The sequence below is a fragment of the Heliangelus exortis genome, chromosome 1 (genome assembly GCF_036169615.1).
Source record: "Heliangelus exortis chromosome 1, bHelExo1.hap1, whole genome shotgun sequence".
In the NCBI taxonomy this organism is placed as follows: Eukaryota; Metazoa; Chordata; class Aves; order Apodiformes; family Trochilidae; genus Heliangelus; species Heliangelus exortis.
Genome location: NC_092422.1, coordinates 52,245,699 through 52,268,747, shown reverse-complemented (window position 1 = coordinate 52,268,747; position 23,049 = coordinate 52,245,699). Strand labels below are relative to the sequence as shown.

The following is a 23,049-nucleotide window of genomic DNA, read 5'->3' as shown; positions in this document are numbered from 1 at the left end:
CAAACAAACAAAATGTTGGCTCTGCGTAGCAGATTTCCATATATTTTTAATTTACAATTTTGAATTAGTCTGTACACCTTTTTCATGTTCCCATTTTTTTTAATAGAGTAAATAAAAAGTTTTAGCTGGTACTTTAAAAATACTTTTCCAGCCATGCTTTGAGCTGCCAAGAAGAGCTGCAGATTACTCAGCTTATATATTGTATCCTCCATTCTCCACTTCTTCAGCATCACAAATAGTGGGATATGTCCTCACATGCCAAAACTTTACATCAAGTTTTGCTCATCTTGCCACCTTCTTTGGTATTCTCACTGCAGTTATCAGCTGCAAAATAATTGAATGTTCAATAACCACGGCCTAGAACTGCAGTGGGGAGGAAGCAGACATCCAGGGAAAATCAGAGGGCAAACTGAGGATAGAGTAAAAGGAATTTGTTGCCTTAGATCAATTGGAGACACTCTTCTAGTAATGTAAGCAGAATCTGGGCCTTAATATGCATCCACCTTTGCAAAATCCTTTAAAGTGTAGGAAAAAGAGCTTTGAAAGAAAGGGAAAGTCAGCTCATTATATCATTTTCAGACAGCATTTGTATCAGCTAGTGCCATCTCCAAGATTCACAATAGCATGATTTTATTAATTCTCATAAAGCCTGAATTTGCATTCAGGCAGTCAACATGATTTTAAGTGCCAATATCTCAACCTGAAAGTCAGCAAAATATAAAATAACATCAGTACAATATTAAAATCTCCCACTGAGATAAATAGAAATATGAAGGTTCAGACAGAGCCAAATAGATTAGTGCTCACTTCCTACTCATTGTGCTTTCAGCTAGCACAGTACAGTTTTATAATTTGATGGAAAAAACCCTATACTTTTTAGCTATTTCCCAGCCTGAATTTCTAAGGCTGCTCCTCCCTTTAAAAACAGCATAGCATCATTACCCATAAAACTGACTACACAACAAGCTCAGTTCAATGATGTCAACGTTACAGGGATACATATTCTTTTCTCCAAACAAGTCCTGGGAGGGACACTAAACCCCAAGAGGAAAAGAAGTAGGGGGAGAGAAGGGGAAATTGTTTTGACATCCCTCTGACTTCAGAACTTATTTGTAGTTCAGAATGGAGTCAAATGCCGTATCAGCAATTAAACTTTGACTCCTACTGGAGTAATATTAATGCAGAATGAGTCCCAGAGCAGCACTGCACAGCCCTGAGCTTGGGGTTAGCTCCAGTGCTAAACAGCACGTTGCTGACCGACACAGGAAATCCCTCTCCTGTTCCTTGAGTTGAACTGAAGGGCTGGCATAAAGAAAATGTCCAAAGTATTAACAGCAACAAAACCTACAGGCTCAGAGCCAGACTTCAAAGGCATTTAGGTGCCTAACTTGCATTACTTCTAGCAGGACTAAGTTGCCTCTGAAAATCTGGCTTTCAGTCTTGGTTCTTCTTAAGCCACTCCAGATCCTGTGGCTTTGTCAGGATCTAGAAGCAAATACATATCACAACTTTGAATCCAACAATATGCTTCGGAAATCATTCAAAGTTCAGTGCTTTTTTCAACATGAAGCTTCCTTGTTCAGTAAAACACCCTTGAATTTTATATACTTGGTATTTGCAGGTCTCACTCCTTTTTATTTAGATTGAGGACAGAATCTAGCACTATGCTGAAACCAAATAAACTCTCCTTTTTTCCTTTAGGCGGGAGAACTGTTTAATGGATATCAATGCTTTGACAAATAGAATCATAGAATCATAGAATCATAGAATTGGCTGGGTTGGAAGGGACCTCAGAGATCATCAAGTCCAACCCTTGATCCACTACCGCTGCAGTTACCAGACCATGGCACTGAGTGCCACATCCAGTCTCTTTTTAAATATCTCCAGGGATGGAGAATCCACCACTTCCCTGGGCAGCCCATTCCAATGTCTGATCACCCTCTCAGTAAAGAAATTCTTTCTAATGTCCAACCTAAACCTCCCCTGGCACAACTTGAGACCGTGCCCTCTTGTCTTGCTGAGAGTTGCCTGGGAAAAGAGACCAACCCCCCCCTGGCTACCCCCTCCTTTCAGGGAGTTGTAGAGAGTGATGAGGTCTCCCCTGAGCCTCCTCTTCTCCAGGCTGAACACCCCCAGCTCCCTCAGCCTCTCCTCATAGGATCTGTGCTCGAGTCCCTTCACCAGCCTGGTTGCCCTCCTTTGGACCTGCTCCAGGACCTCGATATCCTTCCTAAACTTCCTAAATACTTGATAAAGAGTAAAGTACACAGTTTCAGCTTTACTGAACACTAATGTAATTGCTCCTGAACAAAATCATTGCCTTAAGAATGCCAGACCCAAATGAAATAACGTAGGTGTTATAGTCCGTATAAAAATCAGAAATTAGCATTTGAGGTGTCCATTCCCATACAACTCCAAAATGTACTCAGCCAAAGAAATACCAGCTTGGCTTGTAAAGTGTAATGAAACACATTAAAAAATGAGAAAACCAAATCTTCATTTTGATTCACAAGGCAGATGTGCATGCACTTGAGCTAACAAAAATCAATCTGGGAATATTTTAATAAAAATAAACATGGGTAGCTGTAAAACCTAAACAGCTTTAATATTTGTTAATGCCAGGCCACTTCATGAGATGATGCTCACAATGCACTGACAGCCAACGCTACAAGAACTCCTCCAAGCAGAAACTGCAGGTCCTCTGTGTCCATGTCCAGTTTGTCTCTTGCACTGGTTCCAGCTTCCCAACATCCAAGTACAGGGACTGAGACTGTTATAGGGCCTCTGATAAAACATTATCCCACTTCCCCACTGAAGCTGCAGCAGGAAACAGGCAAAGAACTTCAGTGCTGCCTTTCCTCTCCCCAGTAGTATTGGTCAATCTAATAAGAGATGCTGGTTTTCCCTGTGGAGGCTGCCTCTCTAGTTTATACCAGTCGGCTCTTTTTCTTTCAAAAAGCCTTGCTTTTAATATCTGGTGACATTATACAAAGAAAACACACTGAAAACACATATATTAGCTATTTAAGCACTCATTTTTCCCCAAGAGAAAAGGGTCTGTGTACGAGTACATTAATCTCCTTCATGGCACAATGCACTTTGTCTCTTAGAGGAAAGAGCAGAATCTTCTCCTCCTCCATGAGCACACTACTTTCTACCTGGCCCTGTGAGGCAGAACCTTTCTCATCCTCAGAACAGTTTCTTCCTTGCTGGCCTCTCAGACCTCCTTGTAGCTGGCTCACACACTCCTGGAAATCATTCCTTAAGAGAATAGCCCACCTCCCTTTAAGCACCTGCTTGAGTAATTTCAGGAAATTTGTTCCTGACTCAAGCTAATCCTTCCTGGCTAGTCATCTTCCCTTTCCTTCCCAACTCACTATTATCCTTTAATTGTTGATTTGATCCCTCGTGTCCCAAGCTATTGCTGCTCTTTCCCTGTTCCTGAGCAGGACTGGTTCAGCAGGGATCCCTATAATGGTTAACACATGATCAGCCCCACATCAGTCTATGAGTAAACCTCATTTCAACTAAAAACTGAAGGCAGTGGTTTTGGCTTAAAGAAGACAGGGTTTTACTCTTAAAAGGTACAAAATTAAAGAATTTACTGCTGCTTATGTCAGCTAACAGTTATTAAGAGTTTTTTACTTCTTTGCCCTGATTTAAACTTAGATATGAAACCTGTTGGAGGATGGAACTCAAAATATGTCAAGTAGCCATGTTTTCTCTCATCTTTCTTCTGGAACTCAAGCAAAACTAGCTGCTGATGAATGGCCATTTGTAACACAGATGTTAATGCAGTACTAAATGAGTATTGCATTTAAATGCAATAAATGCAGTTTGCAAGGCTCCTTGTGATGTACAGTCATTCAGGCTATGCTGAGACCAGCACTAACCTAAACTGGCTTTGCACATGCAACCAATACATGTTTCATTATTAATTTTTATGTTCTCATCACAGGCAGCTGGGTTAATGGAATGTAAGAACGATCACATTCCCACAGCCTGCACTAAAAACAAAAATGGTCTTTAAAGCAAATACTAACAGCATCCAAAGGAAACACTCAAGATACTTTCACAGACAATTTTACAACCTGTACTCACAAGGTAAAATACCTGCTACTGGCAGAATGTATGGAGAGGCCATCCAGCATATTAAAAAGATTAGGCCATCATTTGGCTCAATTCGCAACACATTCCAGGAACCCCATAAACAAAGACAACATGTGCAATGTTAACTTTCTCTTTTATGCTGACAGCTTTTTTTTTCCTCCCATATAATGACCTTCCTGCACAGTGTGTGTTACCATAAAAAGAAACAGAGCCCAGTAAAATTAGAGGAACTGCTTAATATCAAAACGTTTTATCTGAGGAAGACACCACCGCCAGTGTAAATATAAAAAGCACAAGAAATAAAAAGTATTTGTTTTGCTGTCTCTTCTTTAAGTTTAGATTGTTCAAACAAACCTTGCTAGAGTTTTCAGTTACTGTGCACTAGATGGTCCTCCCAAAGGCTGAAATGATACTCCAGAGAATGTGAAGTTGGCTCCAATTTCAGACAATTTTAATTTTCTTCTTTCGACAAAGAGAAAACTATTTGAGTGCTCCATGTGTAGCCAAGAATTTGGATATGAAAGACACACCAGTAAACAAGTCACCGAAATGGCCCACCACTGCAGAGACTGCAGTGCACATTAAAAAAAAAAACACACCAAAAAAAAAAAAACCTTCTCTGGCCCAAAGGACACTATTTTATTTTACAAGCGGAATGCTAATGTGAAATTTTAGTTAGAGATTATCTCTCTCATCTAAGTACAAAAAGAAAAGCTACATGCATTTTTGATAGAGCCCAAGTCTGCTGTATTGTTTGTACAAAGGAAAGTAAACAGAAGATTAAACAAGAACCTCACAGCTAGTCGGCTAAGGAAAATGCTGCACCAAACTGAATTACTTTTTTACAGTTTTATTTGAACTACAATGGAGAACCAACAGTCCTTATTCACAGCATTTGCCTTTCTATCAGCATTCCCAGAATGAAAACTGAAAATTTAAAAATGTCATTGTTTTGTACCAAATGCACACTAGCTACCACCATGCCAACTGTACCACAAACCTCAAGCAGGGCTAATCACAGCTCCCTAGGTTTATTGTCTTTTAGATCAGGGAGGCACTCAAAAGCAGGATGGCTGTCTGGCAGCTAAGGCAGGTGATTGTCCTCACCCAAAAGAGTTTTAATTTTAGCCTCACATACTTGGTGAAAATGTTTTTCTGCAGATCAAGGAAGATGCCAGGCAAAAACTCACACCAGTCCCAGTATGGAGCTTCTTGCTCTGCAAAGTGGCATAGATGAGAACTGAGCAATAGCTCGGTGATGCCAGAGAGACCTCACTGAACATGCCAGCAAAGTCTCCCTAAGCCAGCCAGAAACCCAAGGGAAGGAAATGAGAGTGATTATATACAGCTGAGCAAGCACAGTACAGAGACTCCTAAATCAGTGATATGGTGTTCACTGCTGGTGTTCTGTGGTAAAAATGTTTACCATCTGTGTTACTCTCTCTTTGCTATGGACACTAATGGAGCCTTTAAACATAAAAGTGTGGGGGTGGGGAACAAAAACATGATTGAGCTGATGTACTTTAAAATCACTTTTAGCTGTGTATTACATAAGGAAATCCTGACACTAAATGCAAAATAGATTGCAACTACAACAGCAGTTTTAGGCTAAGCTCAGGAGGGCTGAAGAGGGCTGGGTTATTCTGCCCTGCAGCTCTAGTTTTGGACTATGAAGCACAGAAAAATCCCTTAGGTACTGTCTAGTTTAGACACAAGACAGCAAGGTACACACTCTCAGCCCCATCCTTACACTGAGGATGCCTGTGGCAGTGAGTTTCCTAGGAAGCAGCTGTGTTTCTACAAAGCTTTTCTGCAGGGTAACTTCTCCACTGCTCATCTCCTGCTGCAGAGAGGCCACAATGGCCTGGGGAGTATGACAGACTGTACTGAAACAAAAAACTAATATACACCATTCAGTTTGCAGTTTGGGCATAAAATCAAGGATCTGACTTGCTGGTGCTAGACATCTCACACTGTCATACATGAAAATAAGTAGAAATCACAGCCTCCAGCCTGACTACTATCTCAGACATTTTTTATTCTGCTTATCAAAATTCATAAAAGGGAAAGGAGCTCCAGTGACCCAGTATCTCCACTACAACCTTAAGTAGTTGCCTCACTATGTCCTGTGACAGTCCCTTACTCCCACACTACACAGAATGGCACTCAAGGGCATCTTTGGTAACAGAAGCCCACCCTGCTTCCTTCAAGCCCAAGGAAGAGAGCTTGGCTCAGACTCTCCTACTTCCATTCAACACAATTAGCTATTAGAGTACCTCTTCTCCAGCCCCCCAGCACATCCTAACTCTTTGGCATCCAGTGCTCACTTTGAACAGAGCTGTAACTTGCAGCTAACTACTCAAAATTCAGCACAGGCACACAGTGCATCCTCACAACAACACAAGATCATCTGTCAGTGAAAATAATGTTTTTTTCTCAGATGAGATGTTTACAGTACATTGTTCAATGTCTCATGCTACTGATGCTGGTTCAAACATAATTCTGGCAGAGCGGGAGTGGACTTTGTGAACCACAAACCAAGCCACGAAGAAGAAATCAGAAGTGGAATAGCAGTTTGTTTTATCTACTGCTGGAAGGGCCTTCCTGCAATCTCACAATGGTGAAAGTAATTTTTGAATGGATTTGTGCCACCTGTAACATGACCAAAACTGAAACACTACATGGGCTTGAAAAATGCTTCAGGAAAACTAGCACCGTGCTGGAGGAACTTGCCCTCACCTGAGAAGAATATGAGAGAGTCAATCTCTGGCCCAAAATTCACCACTGTTCATCACTGGTCTCAGCAGATGAACAGAGGGTATTTCACCCAGTGATCTGCTTGTGGAAACTCCTTCCTGAATTCCAAGGAACACAATGACTTTTGGTTCCTTTTGCCTCTCAACAAATGCTCTCAGATTAGAGTTAAAAGTAAAGTAAGAGAGGTGCAAGACACTGTTTGCCACAAGTAGAGCTTCTTCTGAAGTGTCGTAAATAACAATGTAGGGAAACCTGCATGGAAATGAGCCAGCAAACATAAACCTTACAATAAGGGAAAACTCTAAGTAAAAGCAAAGAACAAACCACTGACCTTCCAGATCACTAGGGAAATTAATCAGACAGCTTTGATACTATTTTTCTAATTATTATCTTCTCAGTGAACCCTCCCATTACTGAGGCATGCATCTAAGATTCTTGAAGTCATGTACTTTTTCTCCTAATAATTTAGCTACCATCCAAAACAAAATTGAGGAACTTACATGCATCTACAAACCCCAAGCATTTACTTTGTACCATTTAAAAGTGCCATGGTTATACAATGTTTACTGGGTAGGCAGCTGGGGAAAGTCCTCTGTTTTGTGTCCAGATTGCCCCTGCTTGACACTTTGCCTCTGATACTCTGTTTCTTGTGTACCCAATGGATGTTTCTGCTAAAATCTTTATTTCTTCAGGACACTAATGGCAGACTATTTGAGAGCTCAATTCAACTCCACTGTTGATCTCTCCTTAACCTTCTCCACAGCTTCCACCATTGCCTTCCAGCTGGATTTCAGCAGGTTAAGAAGCATCAACCCACCAGTGCTCACTAGATTCTGAAACCTTTATTACACTACCAGAGCATTCTGCCTCATGCTTATGTTTCAACCACAAGCACAGAGCCTTTTTGGATCAGAAATGGACCTTCTGACTTCTCCTCAACTGGATACTTCTCAGTGCAGCCATACAAGCTCTTGTAAAGATAATTATTCCCTTTTCCACTCAACATTACTGCAGACCTGAAATTGCTTGTCCAGACTTTCTCCATCTCTGTTACTGCCCTGTAAAGCTTCCAGGGACACCTCAAAGTTTCCAAAACCATCAAATATATTGCCAAAATTTGGAGCTGTGGGTATTCAGAAGCAAAGTGGACACAGCCTTGATCAGCCTGCTCTAATTGACCCTGCTTCATACAGGGGAGGAGGGTGGTCCCTTCCAACCTCAAATATTCTATGGCAGTCTTCTCTGGCTTCTCCAAGAGTAAAACTGTGTCTTGTAAAGTTACTTGACATGTAGAATTGCATTTATATTTGGCTATTAGGAAGCAATAATGTCCTGGGTTTTAATCTTGCCTGCTGTGTGGTGAGAAACACTAGAAGGGTGGAGAAAGTCACTACATCTCTTACATCTTGGGATGCTTCTTAACTTCTCAAAAGAATCTTCTGCTTTACAGGAAACTTGAGTACAGTTTATGCCTTGTAAAAGGCACTGCTTGATGCCATAAACAAGGATATTTCCATTATTACATACCCTTTTTCTAAGTCAGTGTGTTAAAAACAGGCTGTGGGACAGATGCCTTTCAAGATGTAGCTGTGATCTTCTTGATACAGTGTCCAGATCTGGCTCTGATCCTGCAACCACATTGGGTTGTTCTGCTTGCTGAGTATTTGTTAAGTGTTAACAGTGGGTTTGGAACTTAACAGACTAAGGGAGGGCTTTCCCTGGGGCTCTTTTATAACTCAAAGATAAACCTAGGGAGAAGAAAACAAAATAACATAAAACCCTCACAAAAAAACAAGGAACACCCAAAGACTTGTAACAGAATACTAATGTAAGTATTTTATAACTGAAACATCTTTGTTTTTCCTCATATGAAGACTGACATCAAAGAAAGCAGTAAGTTAAGAGTTGGTCCTGAGGGCATGCGAGGAGAAATTGCTCTGAAGTAGGGAGGAGAAGGAGGCAACAGAGGAAACCCGGGACACCTTTGCTACTCTCACAGGGCTTTTAGGCCTTAATGGAATAGCCCCACATCCCACTCAGTGCTGTTCTGTCATACTCACTGAAGCTCCTTGGCAAAGGGGCAGTTTGTTTTCACTGTCCTTACAATAGTTCGGGCCTTTCCTTTTCATCTGCATTGCCCTGACCTCCTTTTTCTCCCTCCCTCCCCCCAACCCAACAATTATCATCAGATGCAGGAAGAACCTTGTTGTGGTTCTGCTGCTCATAACACAATTTGCTATGCAAATACTTCCTGTGCACCCTGCCAACATGGCATCTCTCCAAGACACAAGACTGATGTTTGGGAGATGGTCACACAAGCATGATACTTCCTACTACAACTGCTCTGCCCTTCAGCTTCCTTCACCTCACTATGGGCACTATGAAACATCAAAGGACATGATCAAAATGAAGATGGAGGCTGCCTGCCTGTACCAGTACCTGCATGTCTGCAGCAGTCTCAATTGCTGTCCAACAAGCAAACCAAAACATAAGCAGGGATAAACAAGATCTTTGTTAAAACTCCATTAAAGTAATTTTCAACATACTTTAGGCAGAAGAGAACTTATGTGGAACCTCAGTTACATAAAAAGTGAAATAAACTGGCTGTTCCTGCTTGGTAAATTCAGTTCCCCTGTTATTTGCAGAGAGCCTTCAATGAACACTGGCAAAAATTTGCAAGGCTTCAAAATTTTGGCTTAAGGCTAGCAGTAGATTTTACAGGGAATTAATAAACTGGACCAGACACTGTAAGAGAGACAATAGGGGAGGAAAATCTTTTGTCTTACCTGGTGCTCTGTTTGTAATACTTATATGTTCAGTACAATAGCTGCATGTCAGGCAATTTTTCTATAGTTTATTCTTATCCTCATACTCCTCCTAAATGCTACTTATGCAAGAGTTAATGTCAGGTTAACAGTAACACCTCTCTTCTCGACTCATGTATCTCCAGAAAAAAACAAAAACCCAACATGTATGCAAAAAGAAACAGTTGGCACGGGAAATGCAAAAGAGAAGAAAGCTTAGAAAAGATGTAGAAGATAAACATGGCAGGAAAAAAAAAGGATGGCTGTAAAGAAAAAATGAAATCTCAGGAAAAAGAAGATATGACATAGCATACAATAAAATAATAATAAAAGGCTTTGGTGATGAAGACAGGAGGACTGAACTTACTCTATAAGGCAATAAATTCCATCATGAGAGATAACAGAGAAGCAGACCATTGTAAAGACAGCATGGTCAAACACATTCTGAAGTCTATTAAAGGCATCTGAAAAGAGGTAGTGAAACCAATTTTAGTTGAGAGACAAACGCACAGGCATGGGTTTCGGTTGTGGGAACAAAAAAATCTCTGGAGCACAAATAAAAGAAAACAGAGCACATGATCACAGCACTTAGAGCTTCACACTGCCTGCCTACCTGCTTCAAAGCAGAGTGCAGTGTGTTAAGTTTGACCTCTAACATGGTCTGAGAGTTGGCCTTTATCTCAGTGTTTCCCCTAACAGTAATTTTAGCTCACAGACAGCAAAATGCAATGAAACAGATAAGTAAAAAAAAAACCTAGTTATTTCATTGGTTTGTGAATTTAATTACATATCCTACTGTTTACTCATCTTTTGTCACGTGTTCCGGTGCTTTAACAATGGGAAAACAAAATTCACCATGGTAATTTACAGGAATCTCTATATTTAATCTCTTCATATCTCCTTTGAACTTAGGATACAACCCACTGTAATTATAAGCAGTGTGTGGCAATATTTTCTCTATTTAGGACAGGAAGTGAAAAATACCAAACATCTAAAATTGCATTAGGGATTTGTTCAGACAGAAGGTAATTACACAAAGTGGACTTTGGCCAAGACTTCAGAATATGAAGCGATCTCAGAACCTTGTGGAAATTACCACAGGATCTTTAATGATAAGTGGCCTAAATCTTTGTTTAAATTGTCCTAAAAAAAAAAAAAAAAAAGAGGTGGCTTCTCCAGCACCACGCTTTTCCTTTGCTACACAGATTGACAGCACCATTGCACTCCAAAATGAGATCCCATGTCCTATGCTACAGCACACAAAAGGAAAAAACAAAGAAACAAACAATAAACCCTAGAGGACAGTAATTTAAAATACAGAGCAGGAGTAGACATCTCAAGTGTTTTACATTACAGAATTACTTTCTTCTGCCTCTGTGTAATTGATTTCAGATTAGGAAGAGATCCCTTATTTTAGGTCAGTGCTATGACAATGGAAGTATGCCAGCGTAACCTTCATTTCCTTAATTAGCATTTAACAAGAAGTTTGTCCTCCTCTAGAAATATTTCCTTCCATAAGGACGAATAACCTTGAATAGAAGACAAAAGTAAGCCAAGGAGAGGAGAAAAAATTAAACCAGAGCTCCTCATATTAAACCAAAGCTCCACATGCCTTTAAAATACATTTGTTTACATACCGATAAAATTTAAATAAAATAAAGCTGAGTGAAAAATCATCTCCCAGAAGAGAGAACAGCACTATATCCATATCCTTAACTACTCCAGGGAAAACCAGTCACAAAGAAATTCCCTCTTTTACACATGCTTCCTAGCATGGACCATGTGCTCATGGAACTCATTGTTTATCTAGTCTGGAAACAAAAATGCCACGAAAAAGCAATCCCAAGGCAGATGGCTGGTTTCACTAATCTGACCCTATTTCTTCCAAGTAAATCTAGTCAACTATTACAATAGTGATGCCCCAAATAACCCACCATTCCTATAATACTTAGATTTGCATATTTAGGTTAGAAATGCCCAGCATAGCTGGATTAAGATTTTTTCCCCCCAGTAAAAAACTCTACCCCAGACTCTGCTGGTTCTTTAACCTGCAGTCCACAGACTGAAAACCTGTGTGGAAACACACTCACAAAACATCCTTCTTCCCAATGCTCACCTCTACAGCTGAAACGTGTTTGGAAGTTTCCTTTTACTCTACAGTAAAGAGTGACAAATGCAAAGATTCTCTCTGTAGCCGCCCCCACGATAACAGATGACAAGATGCAGCACAAGCTTCATCTCTTGCTAATTAAACGAATCAATTAAGAGACTATTGTTGCAACTGTGTAACTGCTGTTCTATAGTGGCAATAACAACCCCACGGGGAGGTCTTTTACTACATTAAAATGCTGTCCTCCACAACTCCATTTGATATTATTAGAAACAGTTATTTGCGTCTTGCTGTCATATTAGTAGCAAAGGCAAATTATGGAAATATGCAGACCAGAATGGTCCCAGTATGAGATCAGGTTTGGTTTTCAGCCTCCAAGGGAACAATTGCTGAAATTCCAAAGTTCCCTAAAGTTCTTTAATGGAACTGATAAATCTATCAGCACAGCATCCATTTAGATTCTAGGTAAGGGTCACATATTTGCATACTTTCCTGCTAAGCTGATACAATTCAACTAGATAAATTATCATATTAAGTTTACCCTCCTGAGTTAAACTGATGGAGTTCAAAATTGTTTTCGATGGTTGTCATTAATCGCTGTTACATCCTAAATGCTCACTTTGAAATCTAATTGTACTGGTGTACCAAGGGTCATATTAATAGCGTTTTTAATGTTAAATGTTTGTAAAACATGTTTATTTTACTGATATTACCACTGAAGCCTAGGAAACTAATGAGAAACATAGTATATTTATTGTCAATAAAAACTTCACTTAAAATTTACATTCAGAGATTTAAATTAGCTTTACTAACTTCATCATGCCTTTGTTTCATTAAGATCCCTGTTTAAGCTTCAAAGCCATATAAATTAATACCTCCTAAACAGCTCCTGGGTATATGCCAAGACTCCAGTCATCAAAAAGCTGTTTAAAAACATGGGTTATACATATGTTTATTACTTGGCAGTAGACAGCACCTTCAGAAGAAAACACTAGATCTTCAGTAGGATGTAAGACTTGATACAGTTAAAAAAACCCCACAACAATACTCCAGACAAACAAAGCAACTGATAATTTATTTCAGTGCTGGTAAATCTCAGTCTACTTGATTTACACTTGATTAACCTGTCCATTTGTGTTCCAAGAATTGACAAGTTAACCAACCAAGTTCAGTCCTTGTCCTTAGAGCACTAATGAGCTGAATAAGAACATTAATGAGCTGAGTAAGAAACTTGTCAAAAGAAGTATGAAAAATCAGAAAGCCTTATTTTTCCATTTGCTCATTTCCAAAGGATAAAGGGCATAATTCATTATAAGCAAAGACTATTAAACTACAGATAACACACGCACTACAGAATCAACAAACATTAAGCACATTCATGGGAATTTTGACCTATTTATGATTTTCTCTGCAAATTAAAACTTTAATTAATAAACAGAAAAAAAAGGCCAAGATTAAAAATGAAAAATAAAAAGCAAAACATACAGCATCTAGTACAGCACCCAGCATTTAGTTCCTAGCCTGGTAAGAAAGCAAACCTTGAGATCTAGATTTCTACCTCTCAGCCCCCATTCCCAATTCAGTGCATCTAATTTTCCCATTTCAACCATTTCAACCTGCTGATCAATTCCAGCTAAATTTGAAGACAGGGTAGGTAAGTCCAAATACCTGTAACCATTGTAGGAAACATAACTCTTGCTTTCCCAAATACATGCTCCAAATGAGGGAAAGATAATTTGGCAGCAGCCTGTTGGCCAAACATGCTCACACAGGACATCCAAGAAGCACATCCACAGCTCCAGCTTCACCTTGACACCACCACCATAAGGACTTTCACTCAAGGAAGTCCCAAGCAAAGACTATGTAAAGTTGTTCTGTGAGAACTTGTGCCACTTTTGGTGTTTTAAGTCATGGAAAAAAAATTCAGAAGTAATGCCAAGTGCTAGCTTATTTCTCTTTCCAAAGGAACCCTGAGCAAGGTTCCTGAAATAATCTAGTGATTTTTAGGACATGGCTGTTGATAACAATGGTATTTCCAAATTTCTTGGGTGCTTTTGAGAATTTATCCCCAATAGACACAGCTTTAATATACTTGTTATACTTTCTGCTTTAAAACACACTAACACACAGGAAAATTGAAAAGAGAACAGCCTGTGTAGGTATTTGTGACTGCACCCAAGTCAGCACAGAAGCTGGAACAATTTTCTACAAAACAGCAGAATTCCCTTTAGATAGGCAGGGACCCTAATCTTAAGGCTTGTGAAAAAGAAGAGTCCAAAAAAAAAAAAAAAAAAAAAAAAAAAAAAAAAAAAAAAAAAAAAAAAAATTTAAAAAGACGTTAGTTTGCAAAATAAACACTTACTGGATTGTATTTATTTTCTTGTGGTTAATTCTCTACATATTCCAATAATGCAACCTTTGTAACCCCTGCAGGTTTTCAACCAATGCTTGAAAGTCTGCATAGACCTTTAGTATCTCGTTTCAGAGGTGTCACATACAGAAAGAAAGAAAATCTGTTAAGAACTGCAATGATTTGTAAGGGTGAAAGAAGCAGGTTGTTAAACGTTTGTCATTGTGAGCTAAATCAGACTCATACTGTCAAAACTTCCATCTTTATCACTATTTAATTGGCCTTAGTAACAATGCAGAGAGAAAGAAAAAAGGAGGAAGCTGTCTGGAAGCTGATGAGATTATATACAGATTGAAAAGTTCCAGCATAATTTGCAAGCTTTAGCAATGGGACAGAAAGCTGGAAGTTTGCTGTTGCAGGAAAAGCAGCCAACGCATAGCAGGAGAGAGCAGGAAGGGGAATCAGCAGTGAGAGGTTTTGTAAATGCAGTGTTCTCAATCTGGAGTTTCCAGATCTGGTCACAGCAGTGGAATACTTTAAATGGGTCTACAAAGAGGCTGAAGAACAGCAAGCCCAGCATTAACAGGCTAATAGTAACCATACGAGTGCATAAGCCTCCACAGCAAAATGTTGGTTTGTAAATTGAAGGCGGCAAAAAGCACTCCATCAGGGATGAAACTGGATCAGTGGAAAAATGTCCACTGAGAAGGCTGAACCAAGAAAAAAGTGCTAGGAAACTCAGAAGCAGCTAAAGATTGCTTGACTCTTAAGCCGGAGCAATTGCGCTCAATTTCGCTCTTTTCCACTTGGGTTTCTACTTTGTGTTCCCTGCTGAAGGAACACTGTCAAGTAATATGCTGAGCAACATGACTACTATCTGTCACATGTATGTCCTTTCATCCTTCCTCAGTGGAAAGAAGGAACTGTTTTTCTCATTCCTAATGCTCTGATGTCAGAGAAGATGAAAGAAATGGCACGAATGATGAGCAGTTCCTTGTACATTTGAAGCTTCCTTGGTGTTAGAGGCTGCCTGCCCAGACCAATTTCAGTGCTGAAGTTCAGGTGACAGACATGTGAACAGCCAGCAAATGACCAGGGTCATCAGTGAGCCAGGGAAAACCATTCCCCTCACCTCAGACAACAGAAAGTGAAACTACAAGAGACATGACAGAAACCTGAAGTTAACTGGAAAAAGAGGAACGAAGGGTGGGCTTTGGTGCTCTGAAAATAATGTTCACATGCACAGACTTTTGCACTGCAGAGGCTGGAGCTTCAGATCTGAAGATTTTTCTGAAGATCTCTGTTTACTATAAACCTACTTCCTTAAGCTCCCTACACAGAGGAGACAGCCCACAAGACTGCTTTTGTTTTTCCTAGCACTCAGCTTTTCAGCAGTTTTGCACATTAATCTGAAGCATGCATTATCTTGTTTCCTTTTTCTCTGTACAATATATAGTACCATTAAGATCCTCTGGTGTTATGATAATGCTGTTAATAAATACACTATCTAAATAAGCCTAGCTTAAAATAGCAGAATAGCAGGACTTCATCAGCACATGGTATCTAGTCATGCCCACCAGAGAGGAACAATCAACAAAAGTCTCAATTACAGCAATAATAACCCATGATCTGTTCTGAAATAATTTAAATTAGGACTTAAAAAGTCATCAACGAAAGAAAATTAAAACAAATCAGGGTAGTTTTCCATTCACCAACCATTTCTTACAGCTATATAAAGTATACAAAGTTGCTTCTTCCTTGGGTAGAAACATTATTGTATTTCCTCTAATAGCACAAGTCCTATATCAGATGTGAGACTCATTACCTCCTAGCAAAAACAAATTCAGAAAAAAAAAATTATCTAATGCCACTACAATTCTAAGAGAAATGCTCAAGTAGCAAAGAATTTCTACTCACGATTACAAACAAAAATACTATTATGAATACATGCAGACCTCCAAATTATGCTAACAGTGAGCACCTAAAGATACGATTTCACTGGGCTAAGGTGATTTTTCCTGTGGTCCTCCAAAACAAGAGAAATACAACTGCTACACTAAGATTTCCTACTGTCCACATGTTTACTATACTGTGTGCAGCAGAATTCATACTGAACTGTTGCCTTTCTGCTGCAAAGTGGTTTTTTATGTCCTTCACCTAGCTAACAGGGACAGCAAGGATGCCTTTAACAGGGAAGCATACCTGTCACTTCTCCTCTGAGTGTCAGCTGGCTCCCTGAACCAGGAGCTTCTGTTTTATCAAAAACCAGCAGCAGAATTAGTTTTATTGTCCAAGATCAAAAAATCAAGTGTAGTCATTTATCAAAACTGATGTCCTCCAGACAAGCCAGGGAGCTGTGCTCCTGATCAGCTGATTCTAAAAATATGGTCTGATGGACAGGTTAGTGGTGTGCACGCTCAGTAGCATCACACTGCCTGACACCACTGAAGTGCCATCAAAATTTGCCCCTGACAAAAGTAACATAGAATGCTCAAAGTTATCCCTCACGTTTTCTACTACAAATTAAAAGAGCAGAGCAATAATTTCACAAGCTGTTTATTATACTGATAACAATACATTATAATAACAATGAGCAACCAAGAGTTTTTTGCTCCTAAATATACCTTTCAAATACATACTATCTTGATTGCACTTTATGTTAGCAAACATCTTGTAAAAGATACAAAACAGTAAACCCAAAATGTATTTCTAGGACCTTCATTAAGATGCTCTTCTTTCATTTGTCTCAACATTTCATAGAATCATAGAATTGGCTGGGTTGGAAGGGACCTCAGAGATCATCAAGTCCAACCCTTGATCCACTACCGCTGCAGTTACCAGACCATGGCACTGAGTGCCACATCCAGTCTCTTTTTAAATATCTCCAGGGATGGAGATAATAAATTTACATTTATAAATTTGGAGATGGAGATGGAAATGGAGATACATTTACATTTATGTACACACACACATGTAGATACACACATATAGACTGTGTATCTACATGCACAGGCAACTTGTAGGGAACACAATTGTAAGGAAAACCCATCCTTCCCTCTCATTACTCAAGGTGTTTATTAACTTGAAACCAGAAGAGTACAAGAATGATAAAGAAGCAAAAGACAAATTAAATAAAGGACTTTGGGAAAAGGAGAAGGCTAGAGGAACTGATAGGAACACAGGTGCAGACTCTGGCTCAGATTCTGTGGGAAAACTGGTATCTGAGAAAAACCCAAGAAGCAGCTTTCATTATTGTTTCTCTGCCTGCTGAAGTTCTCTCTCTGGGCTTGATCAGCAAGACATATGCATAATTTAGATTAAATAAGAAATGGTGGATAGAGTACTACAGGCCTTTCTGCTTAGTCCTCTTGAGACTTTTAGTTGTAATCACATACTTGATTACCCAAAATAATTAGGTTCCAATAAACACACATGAGCTAGTCAGTAAGATTATTGCAAGCCTGTTTCATCACCAATTTTTTTCAAGATAAAAGCACATCAATACTGTACTGTCTATTTTCTTGTGTTTTGATGTTGCATAAGGCCCAGCACAAGGGTAAGAGCTCTAGTCTGGGAGACTCTGGGGCACTTCTAACATAACAATATGAAATGCTTTCATATCTAATTTAACAAATTTAATTTTAATATCACTAAATGCACTTAGTCTGAATTCCTCTGCTACAGCACCCACTTACTAGGGATCAATTAACATCTTTTCAGTACTATCAAGCTGCATTTGTGTTTACATCTAATATACTTGGAGGAATTATTTTCTTCTCACACAAAGATTACCAGATCAGTCATCCAGCAGCAATCTCACACATGCAGGATGCAACTCCAGAGCTGAGGCATCACTATAAACACAATAGTGCAGAACAAAACTTATGTTTTATGTCCTGTTCATAAAGGCTACTCTGCTTGATATTGAATAAGACAAATAAATGTATATGCATACACAGAGATATTTTTATAGTGGCAAAGAAAATCAGGGGTACTTTTTATCTCTAAAAGCCAATATACAAGTCTGCAGACATTTTTGGTAAGCTTATGCTGTGTTATACCTCCCAGAAAAATGGCTCATAGAAGAATTACAAGTAAGTAGAATAAAACCATTAACATACACAGTATCAGTCTACTTTTGTCCAGTACATATAGTGCACACATATGTCAGAACTAAATCCTAAAGGGAAGATTCCATTCCTATGCTTTTCACTGTTAATGTCACTATAGGGAAACCTGTTGGCAGCAATCAGGACTAATTAATTCAGAGGATACTCCGATTCCATTTCATTTTCTGAGCTATTTTTATGTGTATAGGGAACACGGAAAAGCTCAATGAGTGCATTTTAACCATGCAAATCATGGAACTGGAAGCTGCTTCAATCACATATGTTTATAAGCATCCACCACCTAACACAAAACTTTAGATTGTATTTTATACATAACTGCTCCAAATAAGAGCGGATGAAAAAAAATAATCTATTTTATTATTATGTGCCTAATGATATAAAGTCAAAGTAGGATTTTAAGCATATGTCTTTCCAGCAAACAAGATCTGGGAGAACTGCAGAACTTCTGCATCTGGTTAGAATGAGAAAAAGAACACTTTGCATTATTAAATAGTCTTTTTGTAAGATAGTTACTGACCCAATTCTGGGATGTGAGGGTACAGGGTATGGTGAAGTAATAGAGACCAGAAAGTTGAGGTAAAAAGTGGATCAGAAGTCATGGGGAAGAGTGGGTTTGTTATTTTGCCAGGAGCATACAATTCTACAGCGAGTTACTCTTAAATCCCTTGTAAAAGGTAACAGAGGCAGACTTGAATCAACTGAAATATGGAATGCAGATAATGTGCACACTGCCTTGGAAGTTAGCTTCAGAAAATTACCTGAATTCCACTGTTAAACTCAGAATATTTCCACAACCCTCACAAATACAAGTGTAAATATGCTGCCACCGTAATTTACCTTTTTTCTGTTTACATTCTATTCTTCTATTAACATAACTCTAGGTAAGTTGTACACACTTACCACTGTGCCTAGAAACTGGATGCTTGTATCTCCAGAGGCAGTCCGAGAAAGTCGCTGAAAAAAAAGATATAAAAACTGATTAGAATCATCTACAAAATTTGAAACTGCTCTGTTTTCTGTGCTTCACATCACTCTGAAGTAATCAAAACCAACTGAGTACACAAATCTATACACCAAACAGATAAAATAAATAATTTCCTTCAACAGGTTTAATACTAGATCTCTTGTCTCTTCTTCAGCTCAGATTTTGGTTTTTCTCCAGTCAACTCAATAAAATTTATTTTTAAAGAATAATCAAAACATATATGGCCAAGTACAATACAGAACAACCTTGGGCTTGCAGAAAGATGACTGTGATGAATAATGAGGCTTCTGCCACCTCTAAATGATTCTGTATTCCTGTTACTCACATTCAGTATTATCTTCATTCTCTCCTAATGAGAGACATTTTAATCTCTTTTTAAAATGCAAACCTCCAATGATGCTACTTTGAAAACAGGGGAAAAAATGACCTTATGAAATGTCTGGTCACCTACTGTGGTTCAGGAGTTGATTGAAGTTATTAAACAGTCTTCAAATATTACAATGTCAGTAAGACACCAGACAAAGCCAAAGAAAATATGTTACTGATTTAACACAGTATTATCCCTAATCTACATATGCAAAACGCATAAAGAATCCTTTCTTCTTGAGAATCATCACCTCCTTCAACACGAAATTGTTTTTCTCCCTTTTTCTTCCTTCTGTTAAGTTACAGCACATACAGACCCAAAATCAGGGCCCCAGTCAGGGAACACAGCTCTAAAATTTACAGGATGCCAGGAGTACATGCAAGTACAGAAGCACAGACTGGAAAAGGTGAATACAAATTGCCAACAAGAAGCTGCACAAAGATCCTCAGAATTTTAAAGAGAACAAATCCTAGGAACAGGGCTACAAATCATCTTTAGAGATCTACTAGTCTAGTAGTACCCATGGTAGAATCAAAACACACCTGTGTCAATCCCAAACAGTTTGTCTAATACATTTTTTAAATCTTTCCACTGCAGAGGTTTCACAGCCTCCGTAAGCAATTTATCCCAGTATTCAGCATCTTTATCATTAGGAAGTTTTTTCCTAACAACTGAGTAAAATAATCATAGTGCAACTGCAGCATGTTAATGCTCCTTTTTCATCACAGACAGGAAAAACACTATTCCTTTCTTTTTCAGCTAATACATACACGAAGGGCCATTATCATGGTTGCCTTTAGTCTTGTCTTCTCTGGACTAAGTGAGAAAGTGCTATATACAACAACAGTTAGATATCCCCCAAACCAATTTCAATAGCAATAAATTAAACCCTGATCCCTTTTCAGTAACGGTGCATGTTCCTCAGCTACACTTTATAAAGTAATAATTACTACTACAGCCCAAACATGCTTATTTTCTGACTTAACAGGTCACACACTGACACTGCAATCTGTACAATCATACGAAAACAAAGGATGATGTGCCAAAACCTGACATATTTCAACAATAATGATTAATGGAATGGAAAATATGGGAAATAAAATTTCATACAAAATCTGACGTTTACTTTTATAAAGGAAACAGGAATATACACTTTTCCCACAGTCTAGGATAAACACAATCAGGTTTTGGAAACCACAAAGAAGAACAAAGTACCGGCAGCCTACAATGAATGAACTGCATGCCAAAACAAACAAGTCCCAACCACTTGATAAGCTGTCAGAAAATGGCAAGCTGAAAAAAATTAAAGGATTTAATTTCTTTTTTTCCTGGAATGCCCTCCACCCTCGTTAGAGTTCTGTCACTTATTGTGCTACCCTTTTGTCCGCTTTCAAGGGTCATTAGAGACCTTTTCATGTCCTAATAAAAATTCCATTTTTTTGGCTAATCTCCCTGTCACACAGAAAAACACAACTCAAAAAACAAAACAAAACAAAGAAAAATAGACCCCTTTTGTAATTTGCTTTAAAGGCTTTCAGAGTAAAGCCAGGTATCTTGACAACTTGACTTATTTTTCACAACTGAAAACCAGACCATTAAAGTATTTCCTCACATAGATTTTTTTTCACTCAGAACTAAATAAGACAGCATAGCAATAACCAAGCCCTTTCAAAAACTATTTCATAAGCAATTTAATAAAGCCAAATACAGACATATATCAAGAAGGCACCTTCTAAAGCCAGTCTTACAACAAGACAAAGATTCAAGCAGTCTTTTTCTTGCTCTGCTGCTGTTGAAGTGCAGTATAGTAAAACCCCACTGTTTGCTGCGTCCAAAATACAAAGCATTACGTTCACTTTTTGATAGCATTAAGAGTCAATATAAGCACTAAAATTCATCTCTTGAATTAACAGCCAATGAGGAAATAAAAAATAACCATGGGGAAGGTGAGGAAAATAGTCAACAAACAGAGGAAAAAAAAGAAATTTCTCTTTTGGGTATATTAAAAAAAAACATCAAAACCAAGAAAGGTAGAGAAATTCTGAAAGTCAGAAAACATACATTACATCAAGACCAAAAGCGAACTGCCAGGCTTTTGAGAACCATGTTACAAAAGAAGTCAGCACATTATCATAATTAATGTTTCAAATTACAGTTGTAAATAAATTTCAGCTGTTAGATGTGATTAGATTTTTTGAAGCATATTGAAACGAGTTATTTCTGTTCCACTGGTGGGCTTGTGTTTCTGGGATTTGTAAATGTAATTGATGTTTTCAAGAAAATGAAAGGACACGGTTAACAATTATTCTTTTATTTTCCACCTCTTTAGAAAAAGGACCAGTCTCCAGTTTCTCTTGTAAAGTTAGATATTTACATATTCTATACCTCATAATAGATGGTTTCATGTTGCACGTGATAGCAGGAAAGTAATCAAATAGAGGTAACAAAAGAGAATAGTTAATTATACACATTGTCACTGTTGTCCTAATAAATTGCAAATTATTTACTAGGAGGTTTACACCTTAAAGCAAGGGAAGTGTACAGTTTGAAGAGTGATAAAGCAACACTCTAAGTTTGACTGCCATTAGAGCAAAATTACACTGTTGACACCAATTGTGTGAACTTAGATATAACCAATGCTATTCTGGTTGATTCAACTGACAGTTTCAGACTAATTTAGTCAGCATAATATGAGTTTAGAGTTGTTTGCAGGTTTTTTTTTTTGGGGGGGAAGGGGTTGGCCCTATGAGAAAGTAACAAGTTAAATCAAATTTGGAAAAAAACCAACTCAAAAAATACATCTGCAGTCCGAAAGCCGTAAAATGGGTGTGTTACAAAAATATTAGGTGTATTTTACACAAATAGGTTACAGTATGTAATATTCCACATATTATATGCATATATATATATAAGCAAAACTCTTATGCATTCATGTAAAAACAGACAAGTGTACAAAGTAATTCAAAATTTTCCTCCTCTATCCTGTGTATGCTACATCACAGTCATTCCACAAACAACCATTTTAATCTGTTAATCCCAGTAAATTACCAGAGGCTAGTGTGATATGACTTTAAATTCTTCTGCTTTGCCATAGAAAATTATTTCCACATAGTTGGGTATCAATGATCTATTCATGGTAAGATGCTGTAGGGTTACAATCAGCTTTGCACATTAAAGCCTGCAGTGGACAAGCACTGCAGATAAAAAATTGTAAGAGCTTTCACATGAAGAAGGGTAAAGAAGCTCAAATATAAAAAATATATTACTGAAAGATTCTAAATCAACATAGACACTACTAGACAACAAGATCTCAGAGTATTTCCCACAAATCTTCTGTTATCTAAGGCTCTCCAAGCTACCGGAGCAGCTTCAGGGAAGGAATGATACCAAAACAAAGAAACTCCAACAGACCAAAAGCACTTTTTTTGCTTTGCAA

The 23,049-nt window shown here is 38.4% G+C and overlaps 1 protein-coding gene across 5 annotated transcripts in view; it reads right to left on the bottom strand.

Moving 5' to 3' along the window:
- PCCA (propionyl-CoA carboxylase subunit alpha) overlaps positions 1-23,049 on the bottom strand; it is a 281,260-nt gene that overhangs the window by 43,362 nt on the left and 214,849 nt on the right. For 3 of the 5 annotated variants that reach the window (XM_071742501.1, XM_071742507.1, XM_071742529.1), the window contains one exon: positions 19,162-19,215. In XM_071742501.1, coding sequence (XP_071598602.1) covers positions 19,162-19,215 — 54 coding nt within the window. Of the gene's footprint in view, positions 1-18,596; positions 18,713-19,161; positions 19,216-23,049 lie in introns of those variants that run through there. The other 2 variants (XM_071742515.1, XM_071742523.1) reach the window with 2 other exon arrangements.